Source organism: Neomonachus schauinslandi, chromosome 4, assembly GCF_002201575.2.
Source record: "Neomonachus schauinslandi chromosome 4, ASM220157v2, whole genome shotgun sequence".
NCBI classification, from domain to species: Eukaryota; Metazoa; Chordata; class Mammalia; order Carnivora; family Phocidae; genus Neomonachus; species Neomonachus schauinslandi.
The window spans coordinates 34,321,128-34,346,169 of NC_058406.1; the positions used below are offsets into that span (position 1 = coordinate 34,321,128).

A 25,042-nucleotide genomic window follows, 5' to 3' on the forward strand; every position below is an offset into this window, starting at 1 on the left:
GAGACTACATATCCCAACAGGCTGTGGAGGGCGCCGCGGACTGGCGGAAGCGAGGTCGGTGGCAGCGTGATGACGTTATGAAAGACGCTGGCGCGCGGGATTTAAACTGCGGCGGTTTGCGCGGCGTTAAGACTCGATAGGGTTAGCGGAGCTGTGGTTTTTTTTGCATTTCGTGTTTCTCTTCCCGGCGACTGCCCATGGACTCGTCGCTTCAGGCCCGCCTGTTTCCCGGTCTCACCATCAAGATCCAACGCAGTAATGGTGAGGGGCGGGGTCGCGAGGTCAAGGGGACCCGTGGGCTGTGAGACGGCTGAAATTACTGCTCCCCCCCCCCCAAACAGCAGGGTCGAGACACTGTTGAGGATTCCCCCGCCTCCACCTGGACTGCGTGTCTGCACCGGCCGTCGGTCTTTTCTACCCAGGTCCAGGGGCCTCCACTGGCGGTGGTTCCCCTGCCTGTTCTCGGAAGTGGGCGGGGCTCCTCCAAGTCAGTGGATCTCCTAGGGAAGTTAGGGTTGCTAGATTCACTTCGCCTCCAGAGTTCTCCCCTGAAATTGCCTTGCTTTGGTAGGGACCTCGGCTTCCTGGCCCCTTTACTCTCCTCTAAATATTCCGCACTTGCAGTATGTCAGGCACTGGGATTCAGGGTTAATCAGGCAGAAAAGATCCTTGCTCTACAGGAGCGTGCAAATCTGTTCTCTTTTTTTGGTTAAGCAGCTACCGCATCTCTGGCAGGTCTAATACCCTGTCATTAGGAGAATGGTCAGACATAATGTCAGGAGTGAGGTAGGGAAACCTGAGGGCACTAGAGCCTCAGTGCGTGTTGAGGAACAGTACCGAAGGACTAGTGACTTCTCTGCCCAGACATACCTTCACCTCACTGTAGGCACTCTTTTGAGTGGGGGGTGAATCCTTATCCCCTGCAGCTCAGTTTTTTAAAAAATATTTTATTTATTTATTTGATAGAGACACAGCGAGAGAGAGAACACAAGCAGGGGGAGTGGGAGAGGGAGAAGCAGGCTTCCCACTGAGCAGGGAGCCTGATGCGGGGCTCGATCCCAGGAACCTGGGATCATGACCTGAGCTGAGGGCAGACTCTTAACGACTGAGCCACCCAGGCGCCCCTGCAGCTCAGTTTTAAGACCTGTTCCCTGCCTACCTCATGGTGGGATATTCTAAGGGTGAGGTGCCAGGAGGTTTATATTATCTTCTAGTGTTAAAAAGAAAGAAAAAGGCAGCTGTCGCTTCCTTCAAGTCAACTCCACATTAGAGTCTCTGTGGGATTCTAAAAGTGAAAAAGATGGGTAAACTGGACTTTTCATACCGTAGGCATAATCCACAGTGCCAATGTAAGGACTGTGAACTTGGAGAAATCCTGTGTTTCAGTGGAATGGATAGAAGGAGACGCCACAAAGGGCAAAGAGGTAAGTTCTGTGAGAATGCCTCTACCACATTTAACACCTTCCTCCCTAAGAGATCTGTGTGAAGGGGTGCCCGGCTGGCTGAGTCGGTAGAACAAGCAACTCTTGATCTCAGGGTCCTGAGTTCTAGCCCCATGTTGAGCAGAGAGATTACTTAAAAAAAAACAAAAAGATCTGTGTGGAAATGGAACTTGTGAGAGCCTTGTTTCTGATGCTGCCTTGTCCTCTCTAATCTTAAACACGGTCCTCTTTCGATGCTTTAGGATTTTATTTAGTCAGGCCTGGTCTAAATTGAAGCAATCAACAGTTTCTGGTGTGTTTGTAGAAGACAAACTGCACAGAATCCTAAAACCTTGCTTATGTACCCTAGCTTCTGAGTGCAAATTACCTATGACAGTTTGGGGAGCAAAACTGATAATCCCGTTGAGGAGACAAAAGTATTTCTGAAACACCAAAGAACCGAACTTATGATAAATGGCACAGATGAATACTGCTAGAGCAGCTCAGAGGTGGTAACTCACTGAGGATGAGCTTGACTGGTGGGGGTGGGACGGGAAGGCTTAGCAGAAACAGTGAGATGGCCCTTCTAGGGACTAGTGAAGAAGCTTGTTCCAGGCAGTGGAAGGCTCAGGATGCTGGACAGTTGAAAAAGGGGACAGAGGGTCTTCATCTCTGGCACTAACATGTTTAAGGTTTTATTCTGTAGGCGTTGGGGAGCCTTGGAAAGATTTTGAGAAGAGAAGAGGTGTGACTAAAGCATTTATGTTTTAGAGGCATTGTGGTGTGGTAAAAAGTTCACTGGGTTAGAAGTATAAAAACCTGGATTCTAGTCTGGCTCTGCCACTATTTTGTATTCTGAGGCACGTTTTCAACTTTCTTAGAAATTCAATCTCCTCACCAAAAAGCGAGGATGATAATATCTACCTCATAAGGTTGTCGTGAGAATTTATTCAACAGATAATTTTGTACTGGTTTCAAAATGCCAGATGGCATCCTGAGGTGAATAAGACAGACCTGGACCTCCTTTCCTGGAGCATAATGTGATAACACAGGAAAAGGACTTGCCTAGCATAGTGCCTTCTGGTAGGTATGCAGATCTTTAGGTGGTATATTTGAGAAATAAAAGGATTGAATACTTTACACTATCTGCCCTTGAGTCAAGAGGTTCCTAAAATTATTTTTAACCAGCTATTAGTAGTTCCTTGTGGTTTGTGTTTGTTAGCTTGTTTTTGTTGTTTAGAAATATAGCTCTTGTAGGGTCTCACTCCAGCTCAATACTGCCTTTGGAAAAAGGTCTGAACGTCTTAGTGAGGCATTCAAAGCCTTTTCAGGATCTGACCCCAGTCAACCTTTTTCTTTGTACCATACGCTCTTCTTCCAAAGTATGCTGGGCCAGGGGCAGATGGGTCCGGCCCCCACTCTGTGACCATGCCTAGTGCCTTGCTGCCTTCACACTGTCACTCTTACTCCTCCTCCTGGGATGTTCACCCTGAATCATCAGTGTGAGAGTTACTTAATGTCAGAACTAGGGTTAGATCATTGGTCTCCTATGTTGTTTGTTTTCTGTGGTTTAAGTGTCAGAAACAGGAGGAGTATGTAGGAAGGGTCTGTAGCTGTCCAAGAAACGGGGACAGAAGTGTGGTTCCCGAAGTACTTACCAGGTTTTGCATTTGGTGATTCTATTCTTGTCCTGTGCTGCCTTGGTTTCTAGCCCTCTGTGCTTATGACTTCGCCATTAGAATATGAGCTAACTGAAGGCAAGGGCAATATATGTCTTCATTCATCTTTGAATACTTTCCCCCCCTACTGCCTTAATTGTGCCTAATAAATGTTTGAATAAGCTAGTTAATAAATATAGGTTGCATATGTAGGAGGTAAAGCTTTCACCCTGGAGTACATGCTTCAGCTTGGAAACATTTTGAGATGCAGATAACCAAGTTGGTACTGTGTTGTGAACTGCTGTGAACTGTGCTCATGAAGTTTGAGTTGTTCCTAGAGGGTTGCAGGACTCTGGTGATGTAAACCTAGAATTGTGACCTCATTACAGACATGAGCAGGAAGTAGGGAAGGCATGAAAGGAAGCCGTGACTGGGGAAGAAGTTTCTGGGCCCAGTAGAAAATGTAGGTAGACTTAGGGTTATGTAGCAGCTCTCGGGAACTTGTCCCCGCCCATAAGATCCAGAACGGCCCTCCATTTTGACTATCTCCGGGACAGTTAGAACTCGTTTCCTCCTCCGTGTCAGCCATCAAGAGGTGCTCAGGGGACTGTGCCCAGCAGGACCCCCTGCCCAGCAGAACAGTAGGGGAGCCAAGTGGCCTAGCTCTACTGTGGACTACCTGTTTGCCTGTCTGTCTGCCCTCCTCTTTACCTCGTTCTCATCACTGACATCTACCATTGGCTTGGCAATCAGGAACCAATATCCATCTAGATGGTAAACCATGACTAATGACTATTTGTTTATAGTTATTAGTACTTGGTGGAACTTAAAGTTGGTAAATTCTGAATTTGGGGGTAGCCTTGGTTGCAGAGATGCAATTGCATTGAAGAAGCTATGTTGTTCCACTAAAACTTTTTACTTGCTCTTTGCAGATTGATTTTGATGATGTGGCCGCAATAAACCCAGAACTTTTACAACTTCTTCCCTTACACCCAAAGGATAATCTGCCCCTGCAAGAGAATGTAACGGTCCAGGTAGGTGCTTGTCATCCAGCCGAAACAGTGCCCCAGATGATCTGCTTGGCTTGTTGGCTTTTGCTGATTTTCTGGGACTTCCTAGGACTTCAGCATAACACATGGACCTAAGATAGATCCTTGAATATTGTTAGGAACCATTTATTGTGATGGTTTGTTCTGTTTTTCAGAAACAAAAACGCAGATCAGTCAACTCCAAAATTCCTGCTCCGAAGGAAGGTAAATGGATTTCTCTTGGCTTGTCATCATGGGGTTTGTGCCTGGGATAATGTTCCTGGGGCACAGGAAGTTGTGACATAGACTCATTGCTCCACTTTAGCAGGTGGCTCTGTGTGGGCTGAGTCCTGTGCTGTCTTCCAAGCATCTTAGTAAGGAAGAATCCAACCTACAGGGAGGTAGAAATAGGGAGATTTTAGTCAAAGAGTACAAAGTTTCATGGGAAACTTCACTTCTGGGAAATAAGTTCTGGAGATCTCATGTATAACATCTGGTCTGTGATTACCAGCACTGTATTGTATACTTAAAATTTTACTCTGAGGGTAGATCTTATATTAACAACAAAATAAAAATAAACAAAATACAAAACAAAGGGAGCAGAAACAGACCTTAGGACGTGATGGGTAAGTTTATGGCATTGATTATTATGATAGTTTCATGGGTGTTTACTTTATCTCCGGACACAGCGAGTTGTACTTCAATCGTACTGCTTTTTTTTTTTTTTTTTTTTTTAAAGATTTTATTTATTTATTTGAGAGAGAGAATGAGAGAGAGCACATGAGAGGGGGGAGGGTCAGAGGGAGAAGCAGACTCCCCGCCGAGCAGGGAGCCCGATGCGGGACTTGATCCCGGGACTCCAGGATCATGACCTGAGCCGAAGGCAGTCGCTTAACCAACTGAGCCACCCAGGCGCCCCTCAATCCTACGGCTTTAAAAAAAAAAAAAAGAATCCAGCCCTTAGGCCAACCTCCCAAGGACTTGATATATTTGGGAAATTTGCCAATTGGCCTAGAAGCCTTTCCCATAGAATCCAGAGCAATAAGCAGCCACTCATGGGCTTGTTTTCTTTCCTCAAGGGAACAGTGTGCCTTGGAGTGAGGTGGTGAGCAGGCCCAGAGGAAAACTAGGTCTGGGCTATTTGGAAGTATAGTCGATGGTGCTGTGGAGATCAGGGGTGGGGTGGGATGGGAAGAATAATAGCATTGCCTTGAAGTCTAGGAGAGGGTGGGGCTTTCTCCACGGAAGTAGTCCGAGTACACCAACTCTGACTACAATAGTCTGTAGCTATGGGGGGTGGGGTGGCTGTAGGTGCAAATTGCCCAAGAAAGCCAACTTATGACTCAGAGCCAGCTATCCCTCGAAGCCTATGTGGCCTGTCCCAACCAGGGGTGATCACTGCCCTGACATGGTCCAACTACCACAGGGGCCCAGAAACCACTTGCCTGGACCTTCAGGTTGGGGGGATCCCAGGTGGAAGGTGGTGCAATTGCAAGCTTGGGCTGGGCCTGAGTGGTGGGGTGCTGGCCCTCTTGCTAGCTATACTGTAAGGACCTGCAAGAGAAATTGGAATGGTCTTACTGCATATGCCTGTCCTCAGAGGACATTGCCCCAGCCCCGTCAATGAAAAAAATCCTAATACGGGTACAGGCTATTCAGCAGTAGAAATGAAACACAAGATGACAAATCTTTTAGGAAATAGGAAAATGATGATAATCTATGCTTTTTTTTTTTTTTAAGATTATTTATTTGAGAGAGAAAGAATGAGACAGAGAGAGAGCATGAGAGGGGGGAGGGTCAGAGGGAGAAGCAGACTCCCTGCCGAGCAGGGAGCCCGATGCGGGACTCGATCCCGGGACTCCAGGATCATGACCTGAGCTGAAGGCAGTCGCTTAACCAACTGAGCCACCCAGGCACCCAATAATCTATGCTCTTAATGAAAGACATGGATTATATAGAGCCATCAGATCAACGTAGACTTAGGAGACTCAGAAATTCAGTACAAGTTGGTGTTTGCCTATGTTACACCGGGTGTTCTATTTCCAAGTTTCTGACTTATTTCGTAGGTGATGAATTGTTTCTCTCTTATGGAGGGTAACTATATAAATGGGTAGAAGTTAACAAGAATTCAAATACAACTCAGTTGTTTCTCTCACTTAAGCATTCTTCTAAGATTCCAGAAAATCAATGTAACTGACCCTGCTGATGTAGTGATCCGATGATGTGGCCCAGGCCTGGCTCTGTAGAGCATCCTGGAGCAGTGGGAAGAGCCCAGCGTTTGGAATCTTGACAGTCTTGGGTTCCCATCCTGGCTCCAACACTTACTGACTGAGTGACAACGGGCAGGTCACTTAACTTCTCTGAGCCTTCGTTCCCCCCTTCCATCATATGGGAACACTGATATTTACCTTACAGTGTTGTTTTGAAATATGGGAAGATTGTACAGTGGTAGGTGTCACTGTAGTTAAGGTTTAATAATGCTTTTTCTCAGAGATTAGGTCTGCCTCTTCAGAAAGGATTTCAGATTGGCTGTAAGGTCCCTCCATTTACTTGAGACAGATGCTCTTGTGGGAGATGTCCTTGCTCTTGGGAGCTCTCAGATGGGCAGAACGAACAGATTAGTTTTGGGGTCACTAGTACTTGGCCTTTCTAATATTTCCTTTTCCTCGGGTAGAAGGAACGGGAAGTTGGTGGGCTCCTTTCCTGGTGGTCTGGACCCGTCTCACCCTATACAGAATCTTGGAGGGTTGCCCCCCAGTGGCCCCCACTGGCCCTCCTGATCTCGCTGCACTGACTGGCCACTGCCCTTGGTTCTCCAGGTCTCCGCAGCCGCTCCACTCGAATGTCTACTGTCTCAGAGGTTCGCATTACCACTCAGGAGAATGATATGGAGGTAGAGCTACCAGTGTCTACAAATTCCCGCAAGCAGTTTTCAGCTCCCAGTGAGTAATGAATCTCTTTTCCCTGTTTGAGGTTCTGGAACAGCTCCTCATATATTGCCTTGTCCTGTTCTAGAATATCCTGAGATTCCTACATTCCCCTGGCTTCAGAATGGCTTCAGTTCTGTTCTGGCGTGCTCCCCCCCCCCCTGCCCCCCGCTCCCTTATTTGGAAATCATTTCATTTTACTCTTTTAATTTTATTGAAACATAATATATATACAGAAAAGCAAATGTATCATTGAGTATATAGTTCACAAACTGAACACACTCATGTAACTAACACCCAGATCAAACAGAGCATTACTAGCAACCCAACAGCCCCCCCTCAAGCTCCCGACAGTTCCTAAGCCCCTAAGGGTACCTATAATCTTGACTTCTGATAGCATAAATTAACTTTGGACTTTGTATAAATGGAATTTTAAATTATTTTTAAGGGCACCTGTGTGGCTGAGTTGTTTAAGCGTCTGCCTTCGGCTCAGGTCGTGATCCAGCGTCCAGGAACTGAGCTCCGTGTCGGGCTCCCCTCTCAGTGGGGAGTCTGCTTCTCCCTCTCCCACTGCCCGTAGTCATGCTGTCTCTCAAATAAATAAAAATCTTTAAAAAAAACCCTAAAAATATTTTTAGTTGCTAACTTTCATTAGATAAAGCAGGTGCAGATTTTGTAAGATATACAGTCATTACGTCTTATATGTCAAATTCAGCTCTAATAAAATGAAGGTAAATAAAAGGGTCACAACCAGGTATGGGAAGTAATGAGTTATCATGGGATGTACCTTTCTGGGTTGAATCAGTATGTTTAGTTGTGGCTCAGGTTCCTGGTTTTGTTTTTTGTTTTTTTTAAGATTTTATTTATTTATCAGAGAGAGAGAGACAGATAGGTAGAGGAAGAAGCAGGCTCCCTGCTGAACAAGGAGCCTGATGCGGGGCTTGGTCCCAGGACCCTCAGATCATGACCGGAGCCAAAGGCAGACACTTAACTGACTGAGCCACCCAGGTGTTCTACTCAGTTTCCTGTTATTCCTGGCTTTTCTGTCTGTTCCTGTTAGCCATCCAGGCTCCAAGGCTTTGGAGAAGTCAGAAAATCCTGGCTTTTCTTCCAAATGAGTAGAAAGCCCTGGCCTGAGAACCTAGGCTTGGGTCAAGCCTAAAGTCTTCAGGCCTTTAGAGGCTTTTCCTTTGTGGTGAAGTCCATACTGAGCTATTTATATACCCTTTCAGATATATATACACACATATATATATTTTTTTCTTTTTAAGATTTTTTTTTTTAATTTTTTAATTTTTAAATTTTTTTTTTTAAAGATTTTATTTATTTGAGAGAGAGAGAATGAGAGAGAAAGAGAGAGAGAACACATGAGAGGGGATAGGGTCAGAGGACGAAGCAGACTCCCCGCCGAGCAGGGAGCCCGATGCGGGACTCGATCCCGGGACTCCAGGATCATGACCTGAGCTGAAGACAGTCGCTTAACCAACTGAGCCACCCAGGCACCCTAAAGATTTTATTTTTTAAAGATTTATTTATTTATTTTAGAGACAGAGAAAGAGAGAAAGCAGGGGGGTGGGGGAAGAAGGAGAGGGAGAGAGAGAATCTCAAGCAAACTCACCTGAAGTGGGGCTCAGTCTCACCACCCTGAGACCACAACCTGAGCCGAAATCAAGAGTTGGACACTCAACCAACTGAGCCACCCAGGCGCCCCTTAAAGATTTTATTTTTAAGTAATCTCTACACCCAACATGGGGCTCAGACTTACAACCCTGACATCAAGAGTTGTACTGTCTACTGACTGAGCCAGCCAAGCACCCCACCCTCCCAAGAATTTTGATCCCAGGAGCCAGCCCTCGTAGAGAGACTGACTGGGCTCAGGGTGTGGGCTGAGGTGAAGGGAAAAGCCCAAGCTCTGATCACACTGTGGGAGCCTGAGCCCTTGCTGAGCTGCAGTCGGTTGCCCCCGTCCTGGCACATGACCTGCTAGGGCTCAGAGGAGCACAGCTCTGGTATGCCTGCCTGCTTCGCCAGTGACTCTTGTTCCCCCACAGCTGGCCCCCCTAGGCCCTCCTGCCCGGCAGTGGCTGAAATACCATTGACGATGGTCAGCGAGGAAGTGGAAGAGCAAGTCCATTCCATCCGAGGCAGCTCTTCTGCAAACCCTGTGAACTCAGGTAGATGTGCCGAGCTGTCTGCTCTCCTGCTCCTGGTGCAGGACAGGTTGTTCCATCTGTCCCAAACCTGTCCTGCTTTGGCACCTGAGTTCAAACCATGTTTGTCACATGGGGGCATGTTTTCCTGTGTCTTTGGCATCAGTCTTTCACAAGAGGTGACCCTGTCCCCACTAGCTGACAGGAGCCCTCGGATGTAGTTGAGTTGTTGTCACAGCTCAAGTCTTGGCCGACACCTGAAAGATAAACCAGAATGACCATCAAGATCAATCAGGGATGGTATCCCCTCTTCTGATTGTGAGAAAATGCCACAGAGGCGTGGAGAGAGCTTGGGTTAGGCCTAGAGTGCTTGTGCAAGTCTTTACTTTGCGGGCTTGGCCCTCCCAACAGTCACATCTGTTGCTGCCTCTCCTTGCATGTGGTCATTTAAAAAAAAAGGGTCTAGGAAAGACCCAGGACTCAGTACAGCAGCTGAAAAGTAGGCCGGCTGGCCTAGACAAGTAATAGTGGGCTTCCTTTCCCCTGCTCCCCACAGTTCGGAGGAAATCCTGTATTGTGAAGGAAATGGAAAAAATGAAGAACAAGAGAGAAGAGAAGAGGGCCCAGAACTCCGAAATGAGAATAAAGCGAGCACAGGTACTTTTCTTAGGTCAAGGGTTTTGAGACAGATGTCCTGCACCCTCACCAGCAACAGAGATACAGTTGGGCCCCAGCATTTCTGAGGCTCCAGTTCTGATATCTAGGACATTTAACTGGTTTCTCAGGACTCAGAGAAGAAATAAGTCAGATAGTTTCTGAAGCCTTCGGGTGAGGAATATTTCATGCTGACCAATATGTGTGGTGGCAACGGAGCTACTGGGCAGAGTTGCTTCCCTGCCCACCCCCCCCAGTTGTGTTGGTGGGGGCGGGGGAAGTGCTGCAATGGAGTTCCAGTTTGGAGCACTTCCTCTCAATTGGGTTCATTGCTCTTGGGAATCTCAACCTGCTGGGCTCCTAAAAGGGGAGAGTGGCTCTGGCCCTAGTTCCTAGAGTGGTTTGGTACATGCCTAGGCAACCCCCTGCCAGTCTCCATCTTCAGGGCTTTGTTCGTGAGTTCTCAGCCTAGAGCCAGGGTGGGAGGAAGTTAAGACTGGGGGGGCTTTGTCAACTGAAGGGCTATATGCATGTAAAGAGCTGTTGCTGCTTAGCACTGAGCTCTGAGAGCACTTATATGTCGGCATGTCAGCCATCTGTCCTTTTTCGCCCTTGTCCCAAACAGGAGTATGACAGCAGCTTTCCAAACTGGGAATTCGCCCGGATGATTAAAGAATTTCGGACCACTTTGGAATGTCATCCGCTTACTGTGACTGATCCTGTAAGTAAGCCCAAAGGGCTTCTACCTCTCCTTCCTGAGTAAGTGTACAATTGAGAGACAAATTTCCCCTTTAGGAGAGTGAGACCCTACAGGAACCTCCACTCACCCTTGAGGTATTTTCAGTACCCTTTAGTGGGCTAGAGCTAGTAAGGCTGGATGGGAGAGTCTGATCTCCAAAACTCCCACCCTCCTCACTTGCATAGGTTGGCTAGATCCTTACTAATAACCATGCAAGTAGCACTGAAACCTGTAGGCAGCAGAGTGAGGAAACTGGGAAGGAAATTCAGAGCTGTCTGCTGTGCTCTAGAGCAGAGCGGAGGCAGGGGTCCTAGTGTCAGGTCCTGGCCCCTGAGTGGGCCAGACACGGGACTGGAAGAGGAGGGGTTCTTTCAATACTGCTCTGACCTTTCACTGGCTGGTTGTCTTCTCTCATCCTCTTGAAGATCGAAGAGCACAGGATATGTGTCTGTGTGAGGAAACGCCCGCTGAATAAACAAGGTAAGCCCTGATCAGTCAGAAGGAGGCTCTGGACTGACATCCTCCGTGTCCAGGAATCATCCCCTGAAATACTCTCCTTCTGCAGAATTGGCCAAGAAAGAAATTGATGTGATTTCCGTTCCCAGCAAGTGTCTCCTCTTGGTCCACGAGCCCAAGTTAAAAGTGGACTTAACAAAGTATCTGGAGAACCAAGCCTTCTGCTTTGACTTTGCATTTGATGAAACAGTTTCAAATGAAGTTGTCTACAGGTTAGTCTCTTGCCTTTTTTTTCCCCCTTCTCCCAGCCTTCCTCTTTTCCATGCAGGACATTGTGATAACACTACTCACAGCCACACTGAACTCTGAGACCTTCCTGATCTCGTATTTTCTTTGGATCAGCTGTCACAGAGCTGGCTCCGGCTCTGACTACAGCCTTGACTCCGACTCCAATTCCCAGGCACCAGGAAGGCCCAGCTTGGGCTTGTCATATCCCATTTTGCATCTTTAGCAGCCCATCCTTGAATGGCTCATAAGTGAGGTATTACGCATTGCACTCTGCTGAGGCTGGGCTGGGCAGGCTGTAGGGGTTCTTCCAGTATGTTATGCAGCCACTCTGTTACCCACTAAGCTTAGCAGACTCTGCACACACTGGGATTGCTTTGTCTAATACAGCACCCACAAGCCTCATGTAGTTTTTAGTTCTTGTTCCGTTGTTTTAGATTTTTATTTTTAAGTAATCTCTACACCCAAGGTGGGGCTCGAACTCACAACCCCCGAGATCAAGAGTCAAATGCGCCATTGACTGAGCCAGCCAGGCACTCCATCATGTAGCTATTTAAATAAAAAATAAAAGGGCGCCTGGGTGGCTCAGTCGTTAAGCGTCTGCCTTCGGCTCAGGTCATGATCCCAGGGTCCTGGGATCAAGTCCCACATCGGGCTCCTTGCTCGGCAGGAAGCCTGCTTCTCCCTCTCCCACTCCCCCTGCTTGTGTTCCTGCTCTCGCTATCTCTCTCTCTGTCAAATAAATAAATAAAAATCTATTAAATAAATAAATAAATAAATAAATAAAATAAATAAATAAAAAATAAAATTAAGAATTCAGTTCTTCTTCTTCTTTTTTTTTTTTTTGGTTTAAACTCATGACTCTGAGATCAAGAGTCACATGCTCTACCAACTGAGCCAGCCAGGCGTCCTAGAATTCAATTCTTTAGTCATATTAGCCACATTTTAAGTGCGTAATAGCCATATGTGGCCTCGGCTGCTATTAGCACAGTAGAGAGCATTTCTATTATCACAGAAAGTTCTTTTATTTATTTATTTTTTAAGATTTATGTATTTATTTTAGGGAGAGAGTGAGAGAGCACGCACATGGGCAAAGGGAGAGAATCTTTCAAGCAGAATCCCCGCTGAGCGCAGAGCCCAACGTGGGGCTCCATCTCCTGACCCTGAGATCATGATCTGAGCTGAAACCAACAGTCAGATGCTTAACCGACTGAGCCACCCAGGCGCTCCATCACAGAAAGTTCTATTATCAGGACTGCTCCAGACCAGAGGATGACAAACTACAGCCCATGGACCAAATTTGGCTCACAATCCCTTTTTATAAAAAGGGCTCTCAAACTAAGAATGAATAGTTTCTATGTTTTTAAATGATCTTTTTTTTTTTTTAATGTGACAGCTGGGCGCCTGGCTAGCTCAGTTGGTGGAGCATGCAACTCTTGATCTCAGGGTTATGAGTTTATAACCTGCCATTGGGCATAGAGATTACTTAAAAATAAAACCTTAAAAAAAAAGTGAGAGATACCTATGTGGCCCACAAAGCCTAAAATATTTTAAGGTCCTACTTTAGAGGGTTTCCGCTGATCTTTGTAGTGTTTCTTATGCTGGCGGTCAGCTACTAAGCTCAGGGTTTCACCTTGGGTCTCCAGGGTTGGAGGGAGGGCTGGTGGCTCAATTAGAGTGAAGACCACCTGCTTACTCTTGGCAGGTCAGTCCAGCCCTCCCCAGTTGGTTGGAAGAATTTCAAATTTATTAGTGGGGCTGGGGTCCGGTAGGACCACTTTGCAGGAGAGGAGTGCTAGTGCTTGGAAGGAGGAATTGAAGACCCCAGGAGTTCTGCAATGAAAGAGCCAACAGGACCACATTCTAGGAAGCACATTTTAGGGAGAGAGAAATACTCTCTCCTATCCTTTCTCCTAGGTTCACAGCAAGGCCACTGGTCCAGACCATCTTTGAAGGGGGAAAAGCAACTTGTTTTGCATATGGCCAGACGGGAAGCGGCAAGACACATGTGAGTATTCAGGCCTGGCTGGGAGCAGACCTGCCCATGGTATCTCACCGGGTCCCTGAAAAGGAAGCCGGTGAGCTTCTTGCAGAAAGTGCCGTTGGCCCAGACACTCCATCAGCAGATACTCTAGGGCCACACGCCTCTGCAGGGGCAGCGTCTCGGCCTTGGTGCGGCGATGAAGCCAGTGGTGCTCTGGCCTAGGCCCAAGGCCCTGTATGTACCACCGTCCTCCACCCCTTCCCTTGCAGACCATGGGCGGAGACCTCTCTGGGAAAGCCCAGAAAGCATCCAAAGGGATCTATGCCATGGCCTGTAAGTATGTGTTCTGCCGCACCGGGGTTGGGCACAGAAAGCCAGGCTGCTTACTTAATCCAGGCTCTCTCCATAGCCCGAGATGTCTTCCTCCTGAAGAATCAGCCCCGCTACCGGAACCTGGGCCTGGAAGTCTATGTGACATTCTTCGAGATCTATAATGGAAAGGTAGCTAGCTGGCAAGGAGCCCCCTATTTATACTGTTGGGGCCCCTGAACTTTCTAAATCCTTGAGGTTGGCTAGAAATTGTAGAAACCAAACAACCTGTGGGCCGTCAAGCCTTTGATGGGCTGCTCTGCCCGGACATGTGTGGAAGATTTCATCTGATGATGAGATGGGGCCCAAGCTCAACAAGTAGGGCAGCAATACTCCTCAGGGCCCCCTCTCACATGGGCAGCTTGCCTTGTGTGTGCCCTGCCCTCCCTTGACCCACCTCCTTTATAACCTTTCTACTCTTCCCCTGATCGTGTACATTCATTCTCTGTTCATCTTCTCTTTCACTCTCTCCTCCACCCCTTATACTCTGTACCCTCTCTCTCTACACTCCATGCTTTTGCAGAGTTGCCTTCCCCAGAGCAGGCTGTCAAGGATAATAATAATAATTATAGCTAATGTGGATTATTGATATGGTATCGTGTGCTAAAGCACATGTCTCAACTCATTCGTTCACTACAGTAACCTCTGAGGAAGTATTACCGTCATTATTCTGCAGATGAGGAATAAGCCCGGAGCTGTTGGGTACGGGTCTAGGCTCCCATAACTAGCAAAGTAAGAGTCAGAGCACACTGAGGCAGCCTGACTCGGCTTTCAGGGGTACTGCCCTGCACCCGGCTTAGCTTCTCTGCCTTCCTTGCTGCCAGCCTTCTCTAAGCTGGGACAGGCCCTGAAGGATGGGGGTGTCGGGTGGGGTGCCCGGCCCCTGACAGCCTTAGCCTTGTTCCCCTGCCTGGCACAGCTGTTCGACCTGCTCAACAAGAAAGCCAAGCTGCGTGTGCTGGAAGATGGCAAGCAGCAGGTGCAGGTGGTGGGGCTGCAGGAGCATCTGGTTAGCTGTGCCGATGATGTCATCAAGATGATCGACGTAGGCAGTGCCTGCAGGTCAGAGTTCTGGTGATGGGAAGGGCCCCCCAATCCCTGGTTCAGGTGACAGACCCTCGCTCTAAGCCCAGTGACGTTTCCACAGAGTGCCGCTCTCTGCAGCTTGGTGAGGGCTGTGAGGGCCCCTGCGTTAAGGACTCTCAGTAGGGCAGATGACCCCAGGCCAGAGGCTCATCAGGAGCGAGTCAAAGTGTCTTAAATCTAACCAAAGTAGACTTTTTTTTTTTTTAAGATTTTATTTATTTATTTGACAGAGAGAGCACAAGCAGGGGGAGTGCCAGAGGGAGAGGGAGAAGCAGGCTCCCTGCTGAGCAGGGAGCCCGATGTGGGACTCGATCCCAGGACCCTGGGATCATGACCTGAGCCTGAGCTGAAGGCAGACTCTTAACCGACTGAGCCACTCCGGCGCTTCCCCTCCCCCCGAAAGGCAGACTTTATTTCCAGGCTCTTACCCCAAAGCATACTTCCTGACTTCTCTAGGTTTTTCTTTGCTCTTCTCTCCCTCTGCGGTAGGAGACAGGATCTCTGGGTATGTTCTAGGCTGGAAGTGATGGGGTCCTAGCTCCTCTATAGAGTTAGGGAAGTGCTCTGCCACCAGGCATGGTGCAGTGGGGTGCTGGCTGGCTTATGGAGGCCCAGGGAACGGGCTGCCCTCCTCAGGGCCCTCAAGCTTTGACAAGTGATTCATGACAACCCTTCCTTCTCCCCCTGGGCCCTGCAACACAGGCCACTCCTTCCCCATGTGCTGTTGGGCTGTTGGGTCTGGCTAAGGTCCTAGCACAGAATCCAGTACTTTCACTGCCAGGAAAACTTGCTAGGTCCGGAGCTGGAGGGAGAGCTGCTGCCCACGGAGGACAAAACAGAAGTCCGGACAAGAAGACACAGGACTGCTCTGAGTCCTGACTTGTGCCCCTTGTACCAGAGAACTTAGTGCTGTGGAGTGGGGTGCTTGAACTCTGGGGAGCCACAGTGGCTGGTAACCTCAGAGGCTCATAGCCTTTCTTTGCTCTCCTTTGACACAGGACCTCTGGGCAGACATTTGCCAACTCCAACTCTTCCCGCTCCCATGCCTGCTTCCAGATTCTTCTTCGAGCCAAAGGGAGAGTGCATGGCAAGTTCTCTTTGGTGGATCTGGCAGGGAATGAGAGAGGTGCGGACACTTCCAGTGCTGACCGGCAGACCCGCATGGAAGGTGCAGAAATCAACAAGAGCCTCCTGGCTCTGAAGGTAGCAGGGCCTAGACAGAGGTGGTTGGCCTGGAGGGCTCCTGGTGGAGGGAGGGAGGGAGTGGGCGGCCCAGAAGGAAGGAAGGGACCACCGTGGCTCCTGCTCTCCCACAGGAGTGCATCAGGGCCCTGGGACAGAACAAGGCTCACACCCCGTTTCGAGAGAGCAAGCTGACGCAGGTGCTGAGGGACTCCTTTATCGGGGAGAACTCAAGGACCTGCATGGTGAGTAGGGTCACTTTGGAGGTGGTATAGAAAGACCCTGAGTCCTGTCTGTGGGCAGGTTTGGCGCCCCTGGCCACCTGGGTTTCCAGACTTGATCTTGACTGGGCATCCCCTGCTGCCTTTTATTTATTCACTTACTTATTTTAAAGATTTATTTAATTATTAGAGAGAGCACGTGCACGCACGAGCAAGGTAGGGGCATAGGGAGAGGGAGAGAGAGAATCCTCGAGCAGACTCCTCGCCAAGTGCAGAGCCCAGCATGGAGCTCAATCCCAGGACCCTGAGATCAGGACATAAGCCCAAATCAAGAGTCGGATGCTCAACTGACTGTACCCCCCAGTTGCCACCCCGCCCCCACCTGGCCTTTTAGTACCAAGTTCCTCTTTGCCTATTCAAGAGGGAAGGAAAGGATATGCTCGCTTTACTGTATGTCTGGGCAGCTCTTGGTTTGGGGATGGTCCATGCTCCCTTACCTGGTGAAATGGGGTCCCAGAAATCAGAAGGAGGGCTATGGGAAAGCAGGAGGGGGAAATTCTCATCTCCTCTATGGCTTCCTTCAGGTTTGTTGGCTCCCAGCTTTGCAGATAGGAAAGGGCTATGCCTTAAATGATTTTTGTCCCCTTATTTTATCTACAAGCCCTGCTAGCTAGGGTCTGCCCTTCTTCCCCTCCAAGGAATCTCCTCTTCCCAGCCTACTAGGGAAGGTGGGAATTTCTGACTAAGCTCTAAACCATCATTCCTGAGCCCAGCTGAATAGAAGGTTCCAGCAGGAGCCACCGCTCCTTAAGATATGACCTTGGTGAGAGGATCAATAAAGTGCTAAAGCAACAGAGGGGATAACCAGATGCACCAGGAACCCATTTTCAAGGTGCATTAATTTTCGGTGCCCATGGGGCAAGTTGCCTGGCACAGAATGGGTGCTTAATTATTAGCTTCCTGCTTCAATACTGTGTGGGTGTCAGCAGCTCAAATAGATAGTTCCTGGCAGTCTCCAGCAGGAGGAGGTCTAGTGCACTTACCCTGTGATCTTCAACCCTTAACTGCCTGTTTCCCCCTTTTGCAGATTGCTATGATCTCACCAGGCATAAGCTCCTGTGAATATACTTTAAACACACTAAGATATGCAGACAGGTACTGGTACCCATGACCAGTGGGATGGGGAGAGGGGTGCAGGAGGGAGGAAAAGAAGAGGGAGGGAGCTCTGGAGTCTCAGTGCCTACTGTATATTCTTCTGTGACTCAGTGAATCTGAGACTTGGGAGTTCAGACATGATGCTAGATGGTCTGTCCCAGTCCCCTTCAGGCCTTGGTCGAGAGCCAACATGGGTCCTCTAGGCCAAAGTCAAAGCTGCTTCTCCCCTTGAGCCTCATGGTCTGAGTGGTGCTGCAGTCTTGTGAGTGCCAAGGAGGCTCCTGTGGGCTCTGAGACCTTCTTGTTTCCTCAGGGTCAAGGAGCTGAGCCCCCACAGTGGGTCCAGTGGGGAGCAGCCAACTCAGATGGAAACAGAAGAGGTGGAAGCCAGCTCTCATGGGTCCCTGATCACAGGCAATGTAAGGCGTGGGGGTGGGGCCAGGCAGAACGGAAATGTGGCCTGCTGAGGTCGGGACTAGACCATACTGCTCTACCTCTCCTTTTGGCCCCTTCAGTTCTCCAAGGAAGAGGAGGAACTATCTTCCCAGATGTCCAGTTTTAATGAAGCCATGTCTCAGATCAGGGAGTTGGAGGAAAGGGCCGTGGAGGAGCTCAAGGAGATTATACAAGTGAGGAGCTGGCCCTGGCTAGGGAGGGATTGGATATCCATACTAGCAGAACCCCTCGGTGGTGCTTAGCACCATTCTTTGAACGTGACCTGGGCTTTGCTCCCACAAGTCTTCAGATAGGGATGGCAAGAGGCAGGCCTCTACCTAGCATTCCTTCGTTCTCTACCTATTCATCTAGCTGTTCTAGAACAACTAATTAACATACCCCCTTCTCCAGCCTGGCCCACACAGCCTTTCTCCTCCATCTTCCTAGCCAGAGCTAGTGTCTCTCCTCTATGCTCCTGATTGAGGTTTTGGAGAGTGATTTATATGCAGAGACCTTGGCTTGTTTATTCAGCGAGTGTTTGGTGAGTACTTTCTGTATGTCAACCGCTGTGCTGAAACCAAAGACCAAAAACATGAGGTATGGATAGTACGCCCTAAAATAAGACTAGATCGATCCTGACTCTTCTATTTATAAGCTGATTTCCTTATGAAAGTCATTTATCATCACTAGGCCTCAGTTTCTTCATCTCTAAAATGGGCAAGACAGGGTGGTTGTGTCTGAGGATTAAGTGATACGCTTTTAAAGCAGTGCACAGCATGCAGTTAGTGTGTGGTAGGTGTTGGGTGCTGGTGCTGCTGTGACTCCTGCTGCAGGGGGAGGGGAGGCCCGAGAGTGCCCTCTGCCAGGGGGGCGCTCAGGGTGCAGCACAGAAAGGAGCTTGGGCCACTCTGAACTGAGGAGGGCACATGAAGAGTAAGCGCTTAAGCCTGTCCTCCCTCCCTGGAGTGCTCAGGGGTACAAATGTGTGAAAGGCCATGGTACTTTCAGGAAGAATGAGAGATTCACTCTGACCAAAGCAAAAAGAGTGAGCAGATGATGGAGTTAAGGCCATGGCCAGGTCAGCTAGAGGGCCCATGGTTCACTCCCAAGGCCTGGACTTGGTCGAAAGGGCAGTGGATGCCTTTGAAGGAAGTAAAGTGGAGTGTGGTCAGATCAGATGACATGGTCTTATCAGAGCTTTAGGTGCAATGTGGAGCCTGGTTTGGGAATGTGGGAGAGCATGAGTAGAGGCACTTCGAAGTTAAGAGCAGTTAGGAGATTATTGTTAAGAGTTCAAGAGAGGTGTTGGTGCCTAGACAGAGTGTGGCCATGGCCACCATGGGACTGGAGTGAGGACATGAGACTCAGGTGCCATTTAAGGGGCAAAATTGGTAGGATCTGGGGACAAGCAGGGTAAAAGAATAAAGTTGCTGCTCCCATTTCTGGTGTGGTCTCAAGACAGATTGTGACATTCATTTGACCCGGGGAGAGGGACAAGTTGGAGGCAGGACAGAGGATGGATTCAGTTGAAGATTTCTGCACGAGGAGGTCAGGAGGCAGAGTGTGGGCTGTGGCCGAAGGAATGGGCAGCTCGTGCACGTCGTCTGCATTGCAGGTGGTAGGGGAGCAGGAAGGGTTTGCTAAGTTGGTTTGACCATTTTTGAACTGACAAGGTTCTCCCGTGTCACCACAGCAAGGGCCAGGCTGGCTGGAGCTCTCTGAGATGACCGAGCAGCCGGACTATGACCTGGAGACCTTCGTGAACAAGGCAGAGTCTGCCTTGGTCCAGCAAGCCAAGCACTTCTCAGCCCTGCGAGGTGGGTATGGCTGGAGGATGGGGCCTCTGCCCTGAGGGAAAGGGGCCTCTGAGACCCCCGCTGACCCACAGTGCCCCCCCAACCCCTTCCTTCCAGATGTCATCAAGGCCTTGCGCCTGGCCATGCAGCTGGAAGAGCAGGCCAGCAAACAAATAAGCAACAAGAAACGGCCCCAGTGACGACTGCAAATAAAAGATCTGTTTGGTTTCACACCCAGCCTCTTCCACTCTCCATCCCTCCCCAGCAAACTTTGGGCGCCGGGTGGGACTAGTCAGGGTCTGAGCTGGGACAGGCTTTGGTAAATGCCAAGTATGAGGGCCCGAGGCAGCTGGGGAGGGGGTCAGAGTGACATGGGACACTACTTTCCTTTTCCTCAGTTGTAGCCCTCAAGGGAGCAAGAATGGGAAGAAAGAGGATGGGAAGGGTGTTACCTTCTCTCCAGGAGGGGAAGACTCTCTGGTATAGAGTTTTCCCTTGGGTGGCCTTCTGCCTGTATGGACTGGCTACTGGTGGGGTGCTCTGTGGGGTTATCCTGGCTCTGGGGAGAGGGAAGGAGCCTTTAGTCCAGCTCTCTGCTGGCTCTGGCCTGCCTTCCATGCCCTTGGTTCAGGCACTATGTCTTGTACTTAAAAAAAAAGTCTCTGGGATCTCTTCCTTGCTGGTTTTTCAGGCTCAAGAGGATCCCTGCTGTTTTCTGTTTTACGTGTTTATACATTGTGTCTAACAATAAAGAAAGAGGGAAAAATCAATCTGTTGAGTGGTGTGTGGGAAGGACTAAGGACAGACACTTCCGCCACTCTCCGTAGTGCTGATTCTGTACTCTCCCTAAGGAGGCCGGATCCACACCTGCAGTTTCAGTGATGCGGTAAAGCCTCAGCCCCTGCCTTGTTCGGTGCTTCCCTGGTCCCAGGTCCTCTCCTGGGGCCAGGAGCTAGAAGCAGAAAAGAGATGGTGCTCTGTCAGTTACGGTCTGCTCAAGTCACATTAAAAGATTCTGTGGCAACACTGACAAGAAGGCATTTGGCTTGCTAGATGGGAAAGGATCTGATGAGCAACACCAGTTTGGTCTGGAAAAATTAGAAGTTTGCCAGTGGACTGAGAAACCAAGGATAGAGCATGGACAATTTGGGAACTGGAGGGTTCCAGATTCCTTGTCATGGAACATTAATTATCTAAATAGTAATATGCCACTAAAACATTTTTAGTCTAAGTGCCACACAACCAAATATGTATTCTAGAAAGGCCTCAGGAAGGTGGGTGGGGAGCGTGGGGCACATGGGCTACTGCAGAAACTCTATAGAGTAAAGACCTCGGTCGAACAGACCAGGTTCTGGCTCTCCCAGCCTCAGTTACTTCATTTATAAAACAGGCGCATTCTCTACCTCATTGCATGAGTTGAAGGTGCCAGTCAATAACCAACTGTAGGACCTGGCTTCAGAAATTTAGCTGAACCAAGTTCACAGAGACAGCACTAGCTCTGAGGCCTTCAAAGCTTCCAGATACCTAACTTTCTCCCTCATCTGTGAAATGGGGCCACCAAAACCCACCTCACAGAACTGGAAAGATTAAATGAAGACCTTACCAGACCTGACCCATCTTCTTACCTGGAATACCATACATGTTCCTAATGGGGACGCATTCTTAGAAGTCATCCCCTGCTCTGAACCCTTTATTTATTTATTTTTAAACATTTATTTATTTATCTATTTTTAAAGACTTTATTGTTAGAGAGAGAGAGAGTACAAGCAGGGGGAGCGGGAGAGGGAGAAGCAGGCCTCCCGTGGAGCAGGGAGCCCCATGTGGGGCTCAATCCCAGGAACCTGGGATCATGACCTGAGCCGGGGGCAGCCACCCAACCGACTGAGCCACCCAGGCGCCCCTGCTCCGAACTCTTTAATAGCATCCCTTCGCACAAAGGATAAATTCTGAGTGCCGTACTGTGGCCTGGTCAGCTCCTTCCTCTTTTGGTCCAGTTGTAATGCAGTTTGGCCAGAATAGTTCAAGGTTAAAAGCCCAGCTTCTGACGCCACACAGCCTGGCTTTGACTGCAGAACCTTATGTGGGTTTCACATCTTTGTGCTATCTGTGACGTGGAGGTAATACTGGTATAGAGGTGGTAGGAAAATTGAGTTGATATACACACGGTAAGTACAAAGTCCCATATTTAATAAATGCTATATAAGTGCTAGTTAGCTATTTTAAGCACATAAGAACAAAGATTTTTGTTTAATACTATATCCACAATATCTAGAACATACGGTGAGCATACAATATATATTTTTGAGTGAATAAACTATCTCCTACCACTCACTGTTCTCCAACTACACTGACCTTTATTTCTTGAATATGCCAGACCTTTAAAAAAAAAAAGCTTTATTGAGATATAATTCACATACTTTATTTATTTTATTTATTTATTTATTTTAAAGGTTTTATTTATTTGACAGAGACACAGCGAGAGAGGGAACACAAGCAGGGGGAGTGGGAGAGGGAGAAGCAGGCTTCCCACGGAGCAGGGAGCCCGATGCGGGGCTCGATCCCAGGACCCTGGGATCATGACCTGAGCCGAAGGCAGACGCTTAACGACTGAGCCACCCAGGTGCCCCGACATATAATTCACATTCTTTAAAATTCACATATAGTGGCACTTGGGTGGCTCAGTCGGTTAAGCGTCTGCCTTCGCTCAGATCATGATCTCGGGGTCCTAGGATCGAGCCCCATATCGGGCTCCCTGCTCAACAGGGTGTCTGCTTCTCCCTCTCCCTCTGCCCCTCCCTTGCTCATGCTTTTTCTTTCTCAAATAAAATCTTAATATTTTTTAAAGGCTTTATTTGAGAGAAAGAGCACAAGCAGGGGGAGGGCCAGAGGGAGAGTGAGAAGCAGACACCCCACTGAGCAAGGAGCCCGATGTGGGGCTCGATCCTAGGACCCCGAGATCATGACCTGAGCCGAAGGCAGACGCTTAACAGACTGAGCCACCAGGTACCCCTAAATAAATAAAATCTTTTTTTTAAAAATATTTATTTGACAGAGACACAGTGAAAGAGGGAACACAAGCAGGGGGAGTGGGAGAGGGAGAAGCAGGCTTCCCGCAGAGCAGGGAGCCTGATGCAGGGCTCCAGCCCAGGACCCTGAGATCATGACCTGAGCCGAACGCAGATGCTTAACGACTGAGCCACTTAGGCGCCCCAATAAAATCTTTAAAGAAATAAAATTCACATGCTATAAATTCAGTGGTTTTGGTATACTCATTTAATTGGGCAACCATCACCACTAATTCCAGAACATTTTCACCCAAAAAGAAACCCAATACCTGTTAGCAGTCACCTCCCAATCAACTCTTACCCCAGCCCCAGGCAACGACTAATCTCCTTTCTCTATGGACTTGTTATTCTGGACATTTCATATAAATGGAATCATATAATATGTGGTCTTACTCTATGGCTTCTTTCACTTAGTGTTGGGTTTTTTTTTGTTTTGTTTTTTTAAGTAGGCTTGGCGCCCAACATGGAGTCCAATGCAGGGCTTGAACTCATGACCTTGAGATCAAGACCTGAGCCCAAACCAAGAGTTGGACACTCAACCAACTGAGCCACCCAGGTGCCCCCAAAATGGATGAATCTAAAAAACACACTAAGTGAAGGGTTTTAGTTCTTATATTTGACCCAATTTGAGTTAATTTTTGTACATGGTGTGAGGTGTCTGAATTCACTTTTTGGCTTGTGGCTATCCATATTTCCAGCACCATTTGTTGAAAAGACTGTTGTTTTCCCATTGAATTGACTTGGCACCTTTTTTGGAAAATCAATTGACCAGGGGCGCCTGGGTGGCTCAGTTGGTTAAGTGTCTGCCTTTGGCTCAGGTCACGATCCCTGGGATCAAGCCCAGTGTCGGGGCTCCCTGCTCAGCGGGGAGCCTGCTCTCCCTCTCCCTCTGCTGCTCCCCCTGCTTGGGCTCTCTCCCTCTCTGTCAAATAAACAAATAATCTTTAAAAAAAAAAAAAAAACCAGCCTGATCACAAATGATCCAAGAACACTCAAATAATAAACAAAATATAAACATGTTAAAGATTGATCTTCAGGGGTGCCTGGGTGGCTCAGTCGTTAAGCGTCTGCCTTCAGCTCAGGTCCTGATCTCGGGGTCCTGGGATCGAGCCCCACATCGGGCTCCCTGCTCCGCAGGAAGCCTGCTTCTCCCACTCCCACTCCCCCTGCTTGTGTTCCCTCTCTCGCTGTGTCTCTCTCTGTCAAATAAATAAAATCTTAAAGAAAAAAAAAAAAGATTGATCTTCAAACATTATGCCAGTGATGCCTCGCTTGTTTATGATCTCCCTGACATAAAATCACATCCACACCTCAGTGGCCACCAAGCCATTCAGCAGAGTTTCCTTAACTGTGAACTGTTTGAAACTACCCATCTGAGCACTCTTGACTATTTTTTTCAAGCTCTGAATAGCTGTAGGGATCTCAGCAGGGGTTGGAAGAACCAGCTCAACCTTGGCATAGTGCCAAAATGCGGCCAATCTGCCCATCAGCCCACTGAGGCTTTGAGTAAGTTACAGCAGTTTCCACTAGCACCGGGGCCTTCTCTGCAAGGTTATGGACAAACTGGGCCATGGTTCCAGGATAGAAACTTGATTTCTGGATTTTAAATGCTATTCCATTTGTCTGTATATCTGTCCTTGTGCCAATACTACACTGTTTGATCACTATAGTTTTTTTTTTTTAATTTTATTTATTTATTTATTCATGAAAGTCAGAGAGAGAGGCAGAGGCAGAGGGAGAAGCAGGCTCTCGGCAGAGCAGGGAGCCCGATGCGGGACTCGATCCCAGGACCCTGAGATCATGACCCAAGCCGAAGGCAGACGCTTAACCGTCTGAGCCACCCAGGCGCCCCTGATCACTATAGTTTGTATTAAGTTTTGAACTCAGGAAGTGTGAGTTCTCCCACTGTGTTCTTTTTCAATATTGTTTTGGCTATTCAGGGCCTCTTGCAATTCCATGTGAATTTGAGGATCAGCTTTTCTGTTTCTGCAAAAAAGGCTAATGGGATTGCACGGACTCTGTAGATTGCTTTGGGTAATATTGCCATCTTAACAACATTAAGTACATGTCCTTAGGATGTTTTGTACATGTACAAGGATCCATGTACACAGGGTGTCTTCCCATTTATTTAGGTCTTTAGTTTCTTCCTTTAAAAAAACAAAAATATTTTATTTATTTGACACAGAGGGAGTGAGAGAGCACAAGCAGGGGGAGCGGAGGCAGAGGGAAAGGGAGAAGCAGGCTTCCTGAGGAGCAGGGAGCCAGATGAGGGGCTCGATCCCAGGACCCTGGGATCATGACCTGAGCCGAAGGGAGGTGCTTAACCAACGGAGCCACCCAGGCGCCCCCTTTAATTTCTTTCAACAAGGTTTTATAGTTTTCGGTGTACAAGTCTTCCACCTCCTTGGTTAAATTTATTTCCTAGGTTGGT

General features: G+C 48.4%; 1 protein-coding gene and 1 pseudogene across 2 annotated transcripts; one reads left to right on the top strand and one right to left on the bottom strand.

The window, feature by feature from the left end:
• Positions 1-100: 100 nt before the first annotated feature.
• Positions 101-20,317, top strand: KIF2C (kinesin family member 2C). Of its 2 annotated transcripts, XM_021683832.2 has the most exons (21): positions 121-261; positions 1,330-1,424; positions 4,012-4,113; positions 4,284-4,332; positions 6,927-7,049; positions 9,086-9,208; positions 9,741-9,841; positions 10,464-10,559; positions 11,003-11,057; positions 11,143-11,305; positions 13,236-13,326; positions 13,572-13,635; positions 13,712-13,803; positions 14,591-14,733; positions 15,756-15,960; positions 16,074-16,184; positions 17,248-17,315; positions 17,629-17,734; positions 17,831-17,944; positions 19,444-19,567; positions 19,664-20,317. In XM_021683832.2, the coding sequence occupies exons 1-21, from the start codon at positions 198-200 to the stop codon at positions 19,744-19,746; spliced, it is 2,172 nt and encodes a 723-aa protein (XP_021539507.1). In that variant the 5' UTR covers positions 121-197; the 3' UTR covers positions 19,747-20,317. The 2 variants fall into 2 exon arrangements, with proteins under 2 accessions (XP_044769945.1, XP_021539507.1); XM_044914010.1 differs by lacking the exon at positions 9,086-9,208 and having other exon boundaries at positions 101-261.
• A 123-nt stretch (positions 20,318-20,440) lies between these two features.
• Positions 20,441-24,183, bottom strand: LOC110575442 (annotated as a pseudogene).
• Positions 24,184-25,042: the final 859 nt, after the last annotated feature.